General features: G+C 47.0%; 1 protein-coding gene across 1 annotated transcript in view; it reads right to left on the bottom strand.

The window, feature by feature from the left end:
- The window catches only part of MXD3 (MAX dimerization protein 3), a 41,263-nt gene that overhangs the window by 12,614 nt on the left and 10,777 nt on the right, over nucleotides 1-17,872 (bottom strand). Inside the window, exons 2-3 of the mRNA XM_075342320.1 lie at nucleotides 13,188-13,284; nucleotides 12,822-12,851 (exon numbers count right to left, since the gene is read on the bottom strand). Coding sequence (XP_075198435.1) covers nucleotides 12,822-12,851; nucleotides 13,188-13,284 — 127 coding nt within the window. The remainder of the gene's footprint in view (nucleotides 1-12,821; nucleotides 12,852-13,187; nucleotides 13,285-17,872) is intronic.

Below are 17,872 nucleotides of genomic sequence, written 5' to 3'. Positions count from 1 at the left end.
TAATATGGGACCTGCTCATAGCAGGATCTAACAGGCCACCGTTTCCTGGGGTCATCAGATGAATTCCAAGTACCATGGGAATGTTTGGCACCTGCGAATATAATCGCGGGGTGCCAATCTTGTCAAAGGGGATCTTTTAACACCATTTCAATCTATTAGATAGCGCAGTCATGATTAACTCCTGAAAAACTGTTGTAAATCGGCCCCAAACGTGGGTGGCAGCTGTAATACACAACTGTCAACCGGTAAAAAACAGCACTGGGGAATAAGGCCCTTAAATGACAACCACTAAAAAGGCGTCTCGGTGGTCATTAAAAGGGAACCCATCAGGTCCCAAGTGCACCCAGAACCACGAGCAGTTCTGGATACACATCTATAATCCCTGCCCACTTCACACCTAATACACCCGGCTTCTGAGTTTTGCTCAAGACTGGAAGTGTGGGCGACTTCCGATCATGGGCGGTGAGCCTCTTTGGAGCCGGGACGTAAACACCCGGCGTCACAGAATCTAACAGCTGCGGGTGGAGTGGAGCGCCATCTACAGTGGTTAACATAGAAATTGCCGTTGTCAATCTATGACAGAAGCATTTAATATGTGCCAGCATGGGGACGCATCATTCCACATGCCTATTTGTGCACCTATGATAATTGTGGGGCACTGGTGGGTTGCTATGACAGCTGAAGATGACCACCATGCTAAGCCTGTCATTAGGATTCTCCTGTGAAAGCTAGCGTTCATAGGAGACTGTGATTTTAGCTATACATACCAGTGCCTCAGCACTGCTATGTATAGTACAAGCGATCAGATGATCACAGCTGCAAGTCCCCTAAGGTGACTAAGAAATATAGAATGCAGTATAAATTAAAAAAAAAAAAAAAATTAAGAGCACTTCACTACCCTGTCCCTGATGGTATATTCACCTTCTGGCCATGTTAATCCTTTTTCAGCACCGCTCTGGTTCCATAGTTTCATAGTTTTTAAGGTTGAAGGGAGACTCTAAGTCCATCTAGTTCACCCGTAGCCTAACATGTTGATCCAGAGGAAGGCAAAAAAAACCCAAATGTGTCAAATAAGCTCCAATGGGGAAAAAAATTCCTTCCTGACTCCACATACGGCAATCAGACTACTTCCCTGGATCAACACCCTGTCATAAAATCTAATATACATAACTGGTAATATATTTTTCAAGAAAGGCGTCCAGGCTCTGTTTAAATGTTAGTAGTGAATCACTCATTACAACAACATGCGGCAGAGAGTTCCATAGTCTCACTGCTCGTACAGTAAAGAATCCTCGTCTGTGGTTATGATTAAACCTTCTTTCCTCGAGACGTAGCGGATGCTCCCGTGTTCCAGTCGCAGGCCTAGGTGTAAAGAGATCTTTGGAAAGGTCTCTGTACTGTCCCCTCATATGTTTATACATTGTGATTAGATCCCCCCCTAAGCCTTTGTTTTCCAAACTAAATAACCCCAAGTTTAATAACCTGTCTTGGTATTGCAGCCCACCCATTCCTCTAATAATCTTGGTCGCTCTTCTATCTACCTGTAAGATTATGCTATTTATAACCTTCTATACTTTTGCTATCAAGAAAAGCATCCATTCCTCTCTTAAATTCATTCAGTGAGTTGGCCATCACCACTTCCCCAGGAAGAGAGTTCCAGAGCCTCACTGCTCTTACCGTGAAGAACCCTCTTCTATGCTGATGTAGGAATTTTCTTTCCTCCAATCGAAGAGAATGCCCCCTTGTTCTTGTTACAGTCCTTGGTACAAACAGATCATGGGAGAGATCTCTATATGGCCCTCTGATATATTTGTACATATTTATTAGGTCTCCCCTAAGTCTTCTCTTTTCTAGAGTAAATAGACCTAATTTTGATAACCTTTCCGTGTATTGTAATGCACCCACTCCACTTATTATTTTAGTAGCCCGCCTCTGAACCCTTTCAAGTTCAGTAATGTCTTTCTTGAGCACCGGTGCCCAAAATTGCACACAATACTCCACGTGTGGTCTGACGAGTGATTTGTACAGAGGGAAAATGATGTTTTCATCTCGTGCCTCTTCTAATGCATCCCATCACCCTATTTGCTTTGGTGGCTGCTGCCTGACACTGGGCACTCCAATTTAGCTTCTTATTGACTAATATGCCTAAGTCTTTTTCCATGTCTGATTTCCCCAGCAGTTTCCCATTTAGTAGGTAATCGTAGCATCTGTTTCTCCTTCCCATGTGCATAACCTTACACTTATCTGTGTTAAACCTCATTTGCCATTTTTCAGCCCAATTCTCCAATTTACTCAAATCCATCTGTAGTTGCAAACTGTCCTCCTTTGTGTTAACTACCTTACATAGTTTTGTATCATCTGCAAATACTGATATTTTATTCTGTAAACCATCCACCAGATCATTAATAAATATATTAAATAGTAGGGGGCCCAATACAGACCCCTGTGGTACCCCACTAGTAACCCTGGCCCAATCTGAGTGTGCGCCATTAATAACCACTCTTTGTTTTCTACCACTAAGCCAGCTACCTACCCATCTACACACATTTTGCCCGAGCCCAAGCTCTCATTTTATTTAGCAGTCTTATGTGGGACAGTGTCAAATGCTTTACCGAAGTCGAGATAAATGACATCCAATGATTCTCCTCGGTCCATGTGAGAGCTTACATCCTCATAGAAGCTGATCAGGTTAGTTTGACAGGAGCGATCCTTCATAAATCCATGTTGATATGGAGTTAAACAATTATTAACATTGAGACATTCCATAATAGTATCCCTTAAAAACCCTTCAAACATTTTTGTCGCTCCATTGGGGGACCCAGACAATTGGGTGTATAGCTTCTGCCTCCGGAGGCCACACAAAGTATTACACTTTAAAAAGTGTAACCCCTCCCCTCTGCCTATACACCCTCCCGTGGACCACGGGCTCCTCAGTTTTATGCTTTGTGTGGAAGGAGGCACACATCCACTCATGCATTCTCATAACTTAGTTGTCGGTTGGAAGAAAAGAGGACCCCCACGGGGTCCCCGGCATGCTCCCTTCTCACCCCACTATGTCGGCGGTGTTGTTAAGGTTGAGGTACCCATTGCGGGTACAAAGGCTGGAGCCACATGCCACCTCCTTCACCATCCCTTATGCGGCTCTGGGAGAAGTGGGATCCTGAGCGGTCATCCATTTACTGGGACCGTGCTCCATCCGCAGCCCCTGGTGGAACCTGCCGGACCGGAGCCTTTTCAACCCCAGGGACCGGGCCCTGCTACTTAAAAGGTACTCTGTGTCCCCATTGGGGACTGTACAGGGAGCGCACCTTCTCCCGGAAGCCGCGGTAGTTGTAAAACTGAGGAGGCAGGTGGACTTCCGCGCCGACCGGGCCTGCTGGTCGGGCACGGCCTCAAATTTAGTCCCCGGCTTCACCACGGCCTAGTCGCGAAAATCCCGCCCCCGGGCCTGCCTGTCAGGGGTAAGGGCGGGATTACCGACGTCTGATGTGAGGGCTGGAACATCCTGCATGTCTTCCTCCCCCCTCACTGACCACTGTGGGGAACCCAGACTCCCGCTCTTTGCTGGCGCCGCCCTCGGCCCCCTCCTCCCCTGAGAGCTCCGGCGGCTATTTTCTGGCATTCTGCCGGTGGGGTGCTGGTCCCCCTAGGGTGCCGGATACATATGTATATATTATATATATTTCTGTTCGGACAGACTGTATATTCACATTTACCTTCAGTGGTCACTCTCCTAGGAGACAACAGCATGTCGTCCCAAGGAGCAAAGCTACTAAGGCACAGGTTTTTCTCGCGGTCTGTACCTCTTGTGGGGCTATGTTACCTGCGGGATCCACCTACCCTCACTGTGAGCAATGCTCGACTCCTGCCTCGCTTGCTCAGCCGGAGCCTCGGGCACTGGTGGGCCCCTCAAATCATGAAGACCCCCCTGCTCCCCCTGAGCAGGCTGCAGGGACAGAGTCACCGGTGTTGGCCCTCAGTCATTTTCATATGAACAAATGGTCTTCTAAGCTCCTTGAGGCATTGCAGTCCAGACCGGACCTTTCACAGGTCCTGGCCCTGTTAGCTTATCTCATCCAGGCCCCGCTTGGTTAGCGCCGCAGCGCACTCCCAGGTTGAGCCCTAGGTCTCAGGCGGAGGACTCCTGCCCGGACCGCAGTCCAAGACCGGCTAAGCGGTCTCGCTGGGACTCTTCCCCGACTTCCTCACGCTGCTAGGGATCCCAGCTTGAGGACTCTCAGGAAGACGAGGCGGACGGGGGAGCTCAGGGCTCTGGCCCTGACGTCACCCTTAACCTTGATACTCCTGAGGGGGACACCTTAGTAAATGATCTTAGTAAATGATCTTATCTCATCCACCAACCAGGTGCTGGATCGCTCTCCTCCGCCTCCTCCTGTAGAGGAGTCGGCTTCTCAGCAGGAGAAACACCAGTTTCGGTTCCCCAAACGTACACACAATACGTTTTTTTGATCACTCTAACTTCAGGGATGCTGTCCAGAAACCCGGAGCGGTCCCGGACAAGCGCTGGGTTAAACGTCACACTGACACGCGTTACCCCTTTCCATCTGAAGTCGTTAAGGGTTGGGCTCATTCTCCCAAGATGGATCCTCCAGTCTCCAAATTGGCTGCTAGGTCCGTTGGGTCTGTTGCAAATGGCTCGTCCCTGAAGGATGCCACTGACAGACAGATAGAGCTCTTGGTGAAGTCCATCTATGAGGCCACGGGCACGTCTTTCGCCCCGGCCTTTGCAGCCGTGTGGGCTCTCCAAGCAATCTCGGCTTGTCTGAAGGAGTTTAATGCTGTCACATGGAATTTTGATCCGCATGTTCCGTCTTTGACTCTCGGGCATCAGCCTTTTCGTCCTGCGCCATGAACGCCGTCCTGGACTCCACTAGCCGCACGGCTGTAGCATATGCTAACTCCGTGGCAGTTCGCAGGGCCATGTGGCTGCGCGAATGGGAACCAGACTCAGCTTCAAAGAGGTTCTTAACTGGTTTGCCTTTTTCTGGCGACCGTTTATTTGGCGAACGATTGGATGATATTATTAAGGAATCCAAGGGAAAGGACTCCTCCTTACCCCAGTCCAAACCTAAGAGACCTCAGCAAAGAAAAATCCAATCGAGGTTTCGGTCCTTTCGTCCCTCCGCCAAGCCATATTCTTCTTCGTCCAACAGGCCGGAGAAAGGCCAGAGGAACTCATATGCGTGACGGCCCACGTCACGACCCCAAAAGGCGGCAGGGGGCACTGCCTCCAAAACGGCCTCCTCATGATTCTCGGCCTCCCCTAGCTGCATCCTCGGTCGGTGGCAGGCTCTCCCGCTTTGGCGGCGCCTGGTGGCCACAAGTTCAAGACCGATGGGTGAGAGACATTCTGTCTCATGGTTACAGGATAGAGTTCAGTTCTCGTCCTGCGGCTCGTTTCTTCAGAACCTCTGGGCCCCTTCTCAGGTGGCGTGTCAACAAAGCCTTGCCGTCGCTCTGGCGACTCTCCAGGGACAAACAGCTTTCTTTGAAGGCGGGGGTGCAATCACTTCTTCGGAGTCAGTCACACCCCTTAAGGCGCCTCATGCACTTCCTGGGGAAGATGGTTGCAGCTATGGAGGCAGTGCCGTTCGCGAACCAAGGCGGCACTCGCAGTCGTCAAGCCTTCCAGGAAGTCTGGCGGATTCTGCAGTGGGTGGAAACCACAGGCTCCACCATCTCCGCAGTTCACATCCCGGGCGTAGAAAACTGGGAAGCAGATTTTTTCAGTCGTCAGGGCATGGACGCGGGGGAATGGTCTCTGCACCCAGAAGTGCTTCGAGAGATCCATCGCCGCTGGGGAACGCAGGACGTCGATCTCTCAAGGTCCCGGCCTTCATGGCACGGTCTCAGGATCACAGACCTCTGGCAGCGGACGCTTTAGTCCAGGATTGGTCGCAGTTTCGACTGCCTTATGTGTTTCCCCCTCTGGCGATGCTGCCCAGGGTACTACGCAGGATCAGGTCCGACTGCCGTCACGCCATTCTCGTCGCTCCAGTACTGGCCGAGACGGTCGTGGTATCCGGATCTGTGGCATCTCACGGTGGGTCAACCGTGGGCACTTCCAGACCGCCCAGACTTGCTGTCACAAGGCCCGTTTTTTCCATCTGAATTCTGTGGCCCTCAACTTGACTACGTGGCCATTGGTCCCTGACTGCTAGAGTCTTCAGGGTTATCTTAGGATGTCATTGCCACCATGAGACAAGCCAGGAAGCCAACGTCCGCCAAGATCTATTACAGGTCTTGGCAAGTCTGGTGCGCTGATAACGGCTTTCCCCTCTCCCGTCTTTCGCAGAAGGTGGCCTTCCTGGTGACAGTCACATCTCTTCAGAGAGTGTCTGAGCTTGCAGCGCTGTCATGCAAGGCTCCCTTCCTGGTTTTCCACCAGGATAAGGTGGTTCTTCGTCCTGTCCCGGAATTTCTCTCTAAGGTGGTATCTCCTTTTCATCTAAATCAGGATATCTCCTTGCCTTCCTGTTGCCCTAATCCAATTCACCAGTGTGAAAAGGTTTTGCACTCTTTGGATCTAGTGAGAGCACTCCGGTTCTACGTGTCTCGCACGGCGCCCCTGCGCCGTTCAGATGCGCTTTTTTGTCCTTGTCGCTGGCCAGCGTATGGACTTTCAGGCCTCCAAGTCGACCTGGGCTCGGTGGATCAAGGAACAGATTCTCGAGGCCTACAGTTTTTCGGGGCTTCCGCTCCCTTCAGGGCTGAAAGGCCATTCTACCAGAGCTGTAGGTGCGTCCTGGGCACTGCGGCACCGGGCAACGGTTCAGCAGGTGTGTCAGGCAGCTATGTGGTCTAGTCTGCACACTTTCACGAAGCACTATCAAGTGCATATCTATGCTTCAGCAGACGCCAGTCTAGGTAGGCGAGTCCTTCAGACGGCGGTTGTCCACCTGTAAGAGGGGGCCGTTTTCTGCTCTTTTTATTGAGGTATTCTTTTACCCACCCAGGGACTGCTCTTGGACGTCCCAATTGTCTGGGTCTCCCAATGGAGCGACAAAGAAGAAGGGAATTTTGTTTACTTACCGTAAATTCCTTTTCTTCTAGCTCCTATTGGGAGACCCAGCACCCGCCCCTGTGCCCTTTGGGCTGGTTGTTCTTTTGGTTCATGGTCTTCAGTTCTCCGAACATCCTTCGGATTGAATTTACCCTAGACCAATTTATAAGTTTCCTCCTTCCTGCTTTTGCACCAAAACTGAGGAGCCCGTGGTCCACGGGAGGGTGTATAGGCAGAGGGGAGGGGTTACACTTTTTAAAGTGTAATACTTTGTGTGGCCTCCGGAGGCAGAAGCTATACACCCAATTGTCTGGGTCTCCCAATGGAGCGACAAAAATGTTTGAAGGGTTTTTAAGGGATACTATTATGGAATGTCTCAATGTTAATAATTGTTTAACTCCATATCAACATGGATTTATGAAGGATCGCTCCTGTCAAACTAACCTGATCAGCTTCTATGAGGATGTAAGCTCTCACATGGACCGAGGAGAATCATTGGATGTCATTTATCTCGACTTCGGTAAAGCATTTGACACTGTCCCACATAAGACTGCTAAATAAAATGAGAGCTTGGGCTCGGGGAAAATGTGTGTAGATGGGTAGGTAGCTGGCTTAGTGGTAGAAAACAAAGAGTGGTTATTAATGGCGCACACTCAGATTGGGCCAGGGTTACTAGTGGGGTACCACAGGGGTCTGTATTGGGCCCCCTACTATTTAATATATTTATTAATGATCTGGTGGATGGTTTACAGAATAAAATATCAGTATTTGCAGATGATACAAAACTATGTAAGGTAGTTAACACAAAGGAGGACAGTTTGCAACTACAGATGGATTTGAGTAAATTGGAGAATTGGGCTGAAAAATGGCAAATGAGGTTTAACACAGATAAGTGTAAGGTTATGCACATGGGAAGGAGAAACAGCTAGAAGAAAAGGAATTTACGGTAAGTAAACAAAATTCCCTTCTTTACCCACAACAGATGTTAAGCTTACCGGCCTATAGTTTCCAGGTTCCCTTTTACACCCTTTTTTGAATATTGGTACCACGTTTGCTAGCCGCTAATCCAGTGGAACAGACCCGGTTTCTATAGAGTCTTTAAATATAAGGAATAGAGGCCTGTCTATCACATTACTTAACTCCCTTAATACCAGAGGGTGAATGCCATCAGGGCCTGGTGATTTGTCAATTTTAATGTTACTAAGTCGGTTCTGCACTTCTTCCTGGGTTAGGCAGGTCATACTTAATGAAGCGTTTACATGGTCACTCTGCATTTCCCGTGGCATATGCTTTTCCTGTGTGAACACAGTTGAGAAAAAAGTATTTAAAACATTTGCTTTTCCCACATCGCTTTCTATGATTTTACCCTCATTATTCTTTAAAGGGCCAACACCATCAATTTTAATCTTTTTTCTGCTTATATAATTAAAGAATAGTTTGGGATTTGTTTTGCTTTCCTTAGCAATGAGTCTCTCAGTTTCTACTTTTGCTAAATGTATTTGTTTTTTTTACACATTTTATTTTTTTCTCTATATCTTTTTAATGCTTCTTCGCTGCCTTCTTGTTTTAGCTTTTTAAATGCCTCTTTCTTATTATTCATTGCCCCTTTTACATCCTTATTTAGCCACATTGGTTTTCTCCTGTTCCTAGCCCTTTTATTTCCGTATGGCATGGCTCGCTCGCAGTGGGTGTTTAATACCGATTTAAAAATTTCCCACTTATTTTCTGTGCTCCCATTTTTGAGGACATTGTCCCAATCAATTTGGCGAAGGTCTTCTCTAAGCTGATCAAACTTTGCTTTCCTGAAATTCAGCGTTTTTGTAACCCCCCTCCAAGGCAAGGTTCCGCAGCGCCATCTTGTCGCAGTAACCTCTGACTGGCTGGAAGTCATAAGTCACAAGCTCCAAATGCACCTCTATGAGAGCTAGAGCGAGGCTGTGATAGAGCTGTATCGAGGTGGACTGCACCGGAGGTCACAAATCCCAAGAGACTGATGGGAGTGACACTGGAAACAGATGAGGAGGGTGGTAGGAGAGTATAAGACCGGGTATTTACATTTAAAGCACCACAACAGTGCTGAAATAAACGAACAAATAAACAAAAAAAAAAATACCCTAATAGTTTAATTCACCCCACTTTTAGGGATGGGCAAACCCGAACAGTAAAGTTTTCTGGGAAGCTCGTGTAGTTCTAGGGGCTGTTTTAAAAAAAAAAAAAAGGGGGGCACATTATTAAAAAAACATTATGATCATGCTTACAGGTCCCGCAACGCGTCCTGCAGACTGTCTCCCGGCCGCTTCTGCTTACGATTATTGCTTTGCCCCCCAGTAAGCACCACTGCCTAAAGCACCTTCCATGACATCCCCAGCCATGTGACCAGCCTGGTGTGAATGTTGTACAGACTGGTCACACGGCTGTGACATCACTGTGCCGAAGACTGCCGAGTGACGAGCAGTGCAGTGAATACCATTAAAAAAAAAAAAATAATGTGTGGGCTGCCACCGTATTTTGATCACCAGTCAGGTAATACCAGGCAGCTGTGGGCTGGGATTCCCTGCAGCCGCCCCTGGAAATGGCGCATTGTTTCTTAGCGCCACTTCCATGCGATTTTCCTGGCTTGTCCAACACCCTGGTGGCAGTGGCACGATGAATAATAAAGGGGTTAATACCAGCTTTTTATTCTCAGGTGGTACTAAGCCCGAAATTTATGGTGTCACGCCAAATTAAACATGGCTACCATGAATTTCTAGTAAACAGTTAAAAAAAAAAAAAAAAAAAAAAAGTCCAAAAGGTTTTTTTATTAGAAATAATAATAATAATAATAATAATAATTAAAAAAAACAAACATTTAGAGACTCCATCTTTGTTATAAAAAAAAAAAATCCTTAGTCTAACGTAGTCCACAGGTAGAGCATTGTCATCTCTGCTTCATCACTCTGTACAGACAGAGTCTATACAGAGTGAGATGCAGAGAGAGCCATGTCGGTTCTGCTTAATCTGACTGTACAGAATGAGAAGCAGGCTGACAGTGAGGGGATGATACCACTTGCGTCTCGCATTGCATCAACTTGCACGGCCTGATGCTCTCAGGAAAGGAGCGCTTCAGCTGCATGGAAATACATGTAGCCGACCTGCTCCTCTCGGGAGAGTGTGCGCCGTGTCGGGTGATGCAATGCGACACTCGCACAGTGACCGTCAAAGTTCATTTAACAGGACCTTCCATGACGTCATAGCCATGTGACCAGTCTGTAAGGCTGCTTTCACACATCCGGCTTGAGCTCTGCGGCTCAATCCGGCTGTGCAAGCTATGCAACGGATGCGGTGAAAACACCGCATCCTTTGCATAAGTTTTTCCCATGCGGCCCGTCCGGTTTTTGCCGCTTGCGGCATGCTACTGAGCATGCGCCGTAGCAAAAACCGCATCCGGCGGCCGGATGCGGTTTTTGCCGCATCGCGCCGCATCCGGCCGCCATAGGCATGCATTGAAAAATGCGCCGCATCGGCCAAATGCGGCGCGATGCGTTTTTTTTTGCCGCACGAAAAAACGTGCTAGGCAACGTTCCTTCCATCTGGCCGCCGCATCGGCTAAATCTGCCGCATGCGGCAAAAAACGGATGGAACGCAAGGCCTTGCGGCACAAATTAAAGTCTATGCAGAAAAAACGCAACCGGCAGAAAAAAAAAAAAAAACCGGTTGCGATTTTCCTGCAAAGTGCCGGAGTGTGCCGCATTGCAGAAACCGGAGGTGTGAAAGCAGCCTAAGCCACTGTCTGTACAACATTCACACCAAACTGGTCACATGGCTATGATGTGATGGAAGGTCCTTTATTCAGTGGTGGTCACTCGGGGGCACAGCAATGATCGGGCGCGAAAGCAGAAGCGGCCAGGAGACAGTTTGCAGGACGCGTCGCGGGATCTCCAAGTATAAAGACAATGTTTATTATTAGCTATATTCTTTATTTTACAGCCCCCCCACCCCATCACTTAACTATAAAGCCCGAGTTTGGCGTTCGGACACAAGTTCGCGTTATATCAGAACCCAAACTCGATCTTAACAAAACATTCGGGCGAGGCTCCTGATTAGTTGGTGCTCGCCCATCACTATCCACTTTCCCCCATTACAAATAAAAAAAACAAAAAACAAAACATTTGATATAGCTGGATCTGTAAAGGTTGGCCTATAAAAATCTAATATTAATTAACAATTGCAATAAATGTGAAGAGGAAAAAATGCCAGAATTGTGATTTTTCAATCACGATAACTCGCAAAAAAATAAATAAATTAAAAAAAATATTGTATGCCCCAGCAGTTGCCATCGGGCGGTCGCTCCTCACAGTTCTTGTGATGGAAAACTAAAATCATAACAAATCTCAGAAAATGGTGACAAAGTCATGGAGAACCTTGATTCCTGTATACAATGAACACCCTCAAAACAATACAATGAACACCCTCAAAACAATACAGTGGTGAAGTTGCATTATTTTCGCCATTCCATCCTACTTGGAATAATTTCCCCGTTCCCCAGTACATTGTATGGTAAAATAAATTATGTCAATCCAAACTAAAACTTGTGGTGTAAAAAAACAAAAAACAAAAAAAAACAATCTGTATAATGACTGAAAAATAAAAAATAAATAAAAAAAAAAAAAAGTTACAGCTTGTAAGAAGAGGAGGGAATCGTGCAAACATGAAAATTGGCTGTGGAGGCAAGGGGTTAAAGGGAACCGGTCACCAGGTTTTCCCTTATAAGCTGCGGCCACCACCAGTGAGCTCTTATATACAGCATTATAGAATACTGTATATAAGAACCCAGGCCACTCTGTATAATGTAAAATCACCTTTATTATACTCACCAAGGGGTCCGGTCCGATGGATGTCGCTGTTCTCCAGTCCTGCGCCTCCTTTTCTCCATCCATCGGTGTCCTCCTGCCCAGCTCTGTGTAGATGACGCGTCCTACATCATCCACACACAGCCCTTGATGATGCTCTTGCGGAACCGCACTTTGATCTGCCCGGCTAAGGGCAGCGCTAAGTACTGTAGTGCACATGCGGCTTTAACCCTTCCCCGCACTTGTACATTACAGTACTTTGCGCTGCCCTCAGCAGGGCACATGAAAGTGCATTTGTGCAGGAGCACCATCGAGGGCTGTGTGTGCAAGAAGGAGGACGCGTCATCCACACAGAACTGAGAAGGAGGATGGCGATGGACTGAAGAGAGGAGGCGCTGGACTCAAGAGCAGCGATGCCCATCGGACCCACAGGCGCAGGCGAGTATAATAAAAGCTGTTTTTTACTTTATACAGTGGCCTGGGCTCTTATATACACTATTATACCATGCTGTATACAAGAGCTCACTGGTGGCGGCCGCAGCTCATAAAGGGACAAATCACGGTGACAGGTTCCCTTTAAAGGGGAATTCCAGCATGCTCCAAGGTGGAGCTGTGTTAGAATAGGAGTGATCAGGAGGTTTGATGGGGGTCATCCCACAGATCAGAGGAAATTATGTAATGGAGTAGTGGTCAGACTAGACTTCAGATGGTTCAAAGTGAATCAATGCCACCGAGCTAGAGTGCCCAGCAGTGGCAGAGCCACATCAGGCAGAGACTGGCAGACAAACCTGTCCGTACACTCCAATGGAACGGAGGCATGTAACGACTGACCGTGGCATCTAAGGAGTCTCTGACCACAGCTAGTGCCATATCCAGCCAACACCAGCTCCATACACTCCCGCAGGTGCGCAGAAGGGTGCATACAGTAAGATGGAAGAAAAGAAATGCCAAATTATCAAGTCACTCACCGGTGTTTCTCTAGCTCATTGTGGACAGACCTGAAAGTACATGAGAAGGTAAACAGTGTAACTAGTGAGAATAACTGCACGAATCAGAGATAAACGTGTGTTTCTGGAGAATGATAGTATAACGCAGGGTAAACGCTGGCCATCATTCGCAAAGAGGAAATCCTGGAATAGACGACCTGGGGGAATGCCACAAGCTTATTACGTGGCTAGTTAAACGTCCATGTGGCTCCTCTCTTCAGCGAGCCCATCCTGAACACAACTTCATTGATAACGGGAATAAGAATGGAGTATTTTACACTTCTGGCCCGATTATGGACGGATGCCACAGCTAATGTAATAGACTGGACAGCTGCTGCCGGCTCTTACCTCACGTTGTCCGGGTTGCTGGTGGTCCTCTGCCGTTTTCTCCTACCGGGTGTAGCAGTGTCACAGGGTAATATGGAAGCATATCCGTGTTCTGCCTCTGAAATAAATGTAATCCAGAGCGTCGTCACTTATTCATGCACAACCGTGGTTTTCACCTATCAATACTGTGTATGAGGTGCATTACTAATCGGAAAATTGCACCAGAGGTGGAGATCACACCGGCCGCCACAATTATTACCCATTGCATGACATTTCTTTTTACCCAACAGAAAGGGTGAAACAAATGTATCTCCCGGGAGCACCGTCTGGTGACATGTCCCATTACTGATCATTCTCCTCCACCGCACTGCCCATCTTGTTCTGATGTATGACCAATAGCGGAAGGTGCGGTGTCTTTCGTTGTAAATAAAATGAATTGCAAGGTGCACTGAACATGTGCGGTATATCACAAAAATGAGTACACCCCTCACATTTTTGTAAATATTTTATTATATCTTTACATGGACAACACTGAAGATATGACACTTTGTACAATGTAAAGTAGTCATTGTATAACTTGCATGACAGTGTAAATTTGGTGTCTTCTTATTAACTCCACACACAGCCATTAATGTCTAAATCACTAGCAACAGATGTGAGTACACCTCTAAGTGAAAATGGACCAATTGTGCCGAAACTGACTATTGTGTGTGGCCACCATTATTTTCAAGCTCTGTCTTAACTCTCTTGGACATGGAGTTCACTAGAACTTCACAGGAGCGGCTGCATCCTCTTCACTCCTCCATGATGACATCACGGAGCTGGTGGATGTTTGAGACCTTGCCCTCCTTCACCTTCCTTTTGAGGATGCTCCACAGATGCTCAATAGGCTATAGGTCTGGAGACATGCTTGGCCAGTCCAGCACCTTTGCCCTTAGTTTCTTTAGTAAGACAGTGGTCATCCTGGAGATTTATTTGGGGTCGTTATGTTGGAATACTGACCTGTGGTCCAGTTTCTGAAGGGAGGCCTCATTCTCTGCTTCAGTATACCACAGAACATGTTGCCACTCATGGTTCCCTCAATGATCTGTAGCTCACCACAACCAGCAGCACCATACAGCTCCAAACCATGACACTCCCACCATCATGCTTGGCTGGAGGCAAGACACACTTTTCTTTGTACTCCTCACCTGTTTGCTGTCACACACACTTGACACCACCTGAACCAAATAAGTTGACCTTGGTCTCATCAGACCACAGGACATGGTTCCAGCACTCCATGGCCTAAGGCTAGGTTCGCACACTGCGTCTTTTTGACGCTGCGTTGTTGGCCGCTAAAAACGCACAAAAACGCACCTGCGTCGAAAAAACGCATAAAAAAACGCATGCGTTTTTGCCGCGATTTGGTGCGTTTTTGGCTGCGTTTTGCTGCGTTTTGATCTCTGCGTTTTGCTACGTTTTTCCAATGCATTGCATGGGGGGAAAACGCAGAAAAACGCAGGAAAGAACTGACATGTCCTTTTTTTTTTTTAACTCAAAAACACAGGTAAAAAAAAAAACAGATGTGTGCGGACAGCAAAAATGAAAACTCATAGACTTTGCTGGGGAAGCAAAGTCCTGCAGTTTTGAGGCCAAAAACGCACCCGAAAAACGCGCAAAAACGCAGCGAAAAACGCACTGTGCGCACATAGCCTTAGGGGTACTTAACACGCTGCGACATCGCTAGCAATGTCGAGCGCGATTGCACCCGCCCCCATCACACGGCCGATATGTGGTGATCACTGCCGTAGCGAACATTATCGCTACGGCAGTGTCACACGCACATACCTGCTCTGCGACGTCGCTGTGACCGGTGAACCGCCTCCATTCTAAGGGGGCGGTTTGTTTAGAGTCGCAGCGACGTCACAGCAGCGTCACTGAACAGCCGCCCAATAGAAAAGGAGGGGCGGAAATGAGCGGCCGGAACATGCCGCCCACCTCCTTCCTTCCTCCTTTTCCGGTGGACGGAGGTAAGGAGATGTTTGTCATTCCAGCGGCGTCACACATAGCGATATGTGCTGCTGCAGGAACGACAAACAACATCGTACCTGCAGCAGCACCGATATTATGGAAATGAACGACGTGTCAATGAGCAACGATTTTGCACGTTTTTGAGCTCGTTGATCATCGCTAATTTGTTTTACACGCTGCGATGTCGCTACCGGCGCCGGATGTGCGTCACTAACGACGTGACCCCGACGATATATCGGCAGCGATGTCGCAGCGTGTAAAGTACCCCTTAGTCTGCCTGTCTTCAGCAAACTGTGAGGACTTTCTTGGACATCTTTTGAAGAGGCTTTCTTCTGAGACGAATATGATGCAGACAAATTTGATGTATTGTGCGATGTATGGCATATGGTCTGAGCACTGACAGGCTGACACCCCCACCATTCTAACCTCTGCAGCAATGCTGGCAACACTCATAAGTCTATTATGAAAAGACAACCTCTGGATATGACATTGAGTATGGGGCACTCTAACTTCTTTGGTCAACCATGGTGAGGCCTGTTCTGAGTGCAACCTGTTTTGTTAAACCACTGCATTGTCTTGGCCACCATGCTGCAGCTAAGTTTGAGGGTGTTGGCAATTTTCTTATAGCCTAGGCCATCTTTATGTAGAACAACATTTTTTTTTCAGATCCTCAAAGTAATCTTTACCATGAGAAGCCATGTTAACCCCTTCACGACCGGCCGATTTTTCGCTTTGTTTTTTTTTTCGCCATTCTTTTTCTGAGAGACGTAAATTTTTTATTTTTCAGTCAATATGGGTCATGTGAGGGCTCATTTTTTGCAGAACGAGCTGTACTTGTAAATGAAACCATACGTTTTAGCATATAGTGTACTGGAAAAAGGCAAAAAAAATCCAAATGCAGAAAAATTGCAAAAAAAGGTGCGATAGCACTATTGTTTTTGAGATATTTTATTCACTGTGTTCACTATATGGTAAAACTGATATGTGGGTGTGATGCCACAGGTCAGTGCGAGTTCGTAGACACCAAACATGTATAGGTTTACTTTTATATGAGGGGTAAAAAAAAAAAAAAAAAAAAAAAAAAAAAAAAAAAAAAAAAATCGGAAGTTTGACCGAAAAAGTTGGGGCGACAAAAAAACGTCATTTTGGTGTTTGAGAATTTTTTTGCCGCTACGCCGTATACTGATCAGATTAATTGATTTTATATTTTGATAGATTGGGCGTTTCTGAACGCGGCGATACCAAATGTGTGTATATTTTTTATTTTTTTAACCTTTTAATTTTCAATGGGGCAAATGGGGGGTGATTTGAACTTTTAGGTTTTTTTTTAATTTTTTTAAAACTTTTTTTTTTAACTTTTTTTTTATTTTACTAGTCCCCCTAGGGGGCTATTGCGATCAGCAATCCGATCGCTCTGCAGTATCTGCTGATCACAACTCTACAGCTGTAAACAGCAGATACGCTCTCTTTATCTTTTGCTGTGCCGCGGGCACAGCGAAAGTGAAAGCAATTCATGTGTAGTACAGGAGTCATCACACGACCCTGTGCTACCGTGACAACTATCGGAAGTCACGTGATCGCGTCACGTGACTTCCGGTATCGGGCGGTAAGTAAAAGTTTACCGCGATCGCGCTTATAATGGCGCTATCACATATTGACAGCGCCATTTAAGGGGTTAAAACGGCACGAGCAGATAACGATTCTGCTCGTGCCTAGCAGGCACACATCTCAGCTGTGAAAATCAGCTGAGATGTGCGCCGATCGCAGCATGCTGCCGCCGGCAGACCGCGGGCAGTAACATTATGACCGCTAGGACGTAATTTTACGGCCCGCGGTCGTTAAGGGGTTAATCTTCCAGTGACCAGTATGAAAGTGTGTGTGAGTGATAACACCAAATCTAACACACCTGCCCCCCCCCCCCTTCACACCTGAAACCTTGTATCATTAATGAGTCACATGACACCAGGGATGGCAAATGTCTAATTGGGCACAATTTGGCCACTTTCACTTAGGGGTGTACTCACTTTTGTTGCTAGTGGTTCAGACATTAATGCCCGTGTATTGAGTTATTTAGAGGGCACCAAATTTACACTGTTATACAAGCTGTACACTGACTACTTTACATTGCATCAAGGTGTCATATCTTCAATGTTGTCCCATGAAAGAAGGGAATTTTGTTTACTTACCGTAAATTCCTTTTCTTCTAGCTCCAATTGGGAGACCCAGACAATTGGGTGTATAGCTATTGCCTCTGGAGGCCACACAAAGTATTACACTTAAAAGTGTAAGGCCCCTCCCCTTCTGGCTATACACCCCCAGTGGGATCACTGGCTCACCAGTTTTAGTGCCAAAGCAAGAAGGAGGAAAGCCAATAACTGGTTTAAAGACCAATTCAATCCGAGGAAACATCGGAGAACTGAACCATACCACATGAACAACATGTGTACCCGAAAAAACAGAAAAACCCCGAGAAAACAGGGCGGGTGCTGGGTCTCCCAATTGGAGCTAGAAGAAAAGGAATTTACGGTAAGTAAACAAAATTCCCTTCTTCTTTGTCGCTCCATTGGGAGACCCAGACAATTGGGATGTCCAAAAGCAATCCCTGGGTGGGTAAAAGAATACCTCATGATAGGGCCGTCAAACGGCCCTCTCCTACAGGTGGCCAACCGCCGCCTGAATGACTTATCTACCTAGGC

This window comes from Anomaloglossus baeobatrachus, chromosome 4 (genome assembly GCF_048569485.1).
Source record: "Anomaloglossus baeobatrachus isolate aAnoBae1 chromosome 4, aAnoBae1.hap1, whole genome shotgun sequence".
NCBI lineage: Eukaryota > Metazoa > Chordata > Amphibia > Anura > Aromobatidae > Anomaloglossus > Anomaloglossus baeobatrachus.
This window is presented reverse-complemented; position numbering and strand designations above follow the sequence as displayed.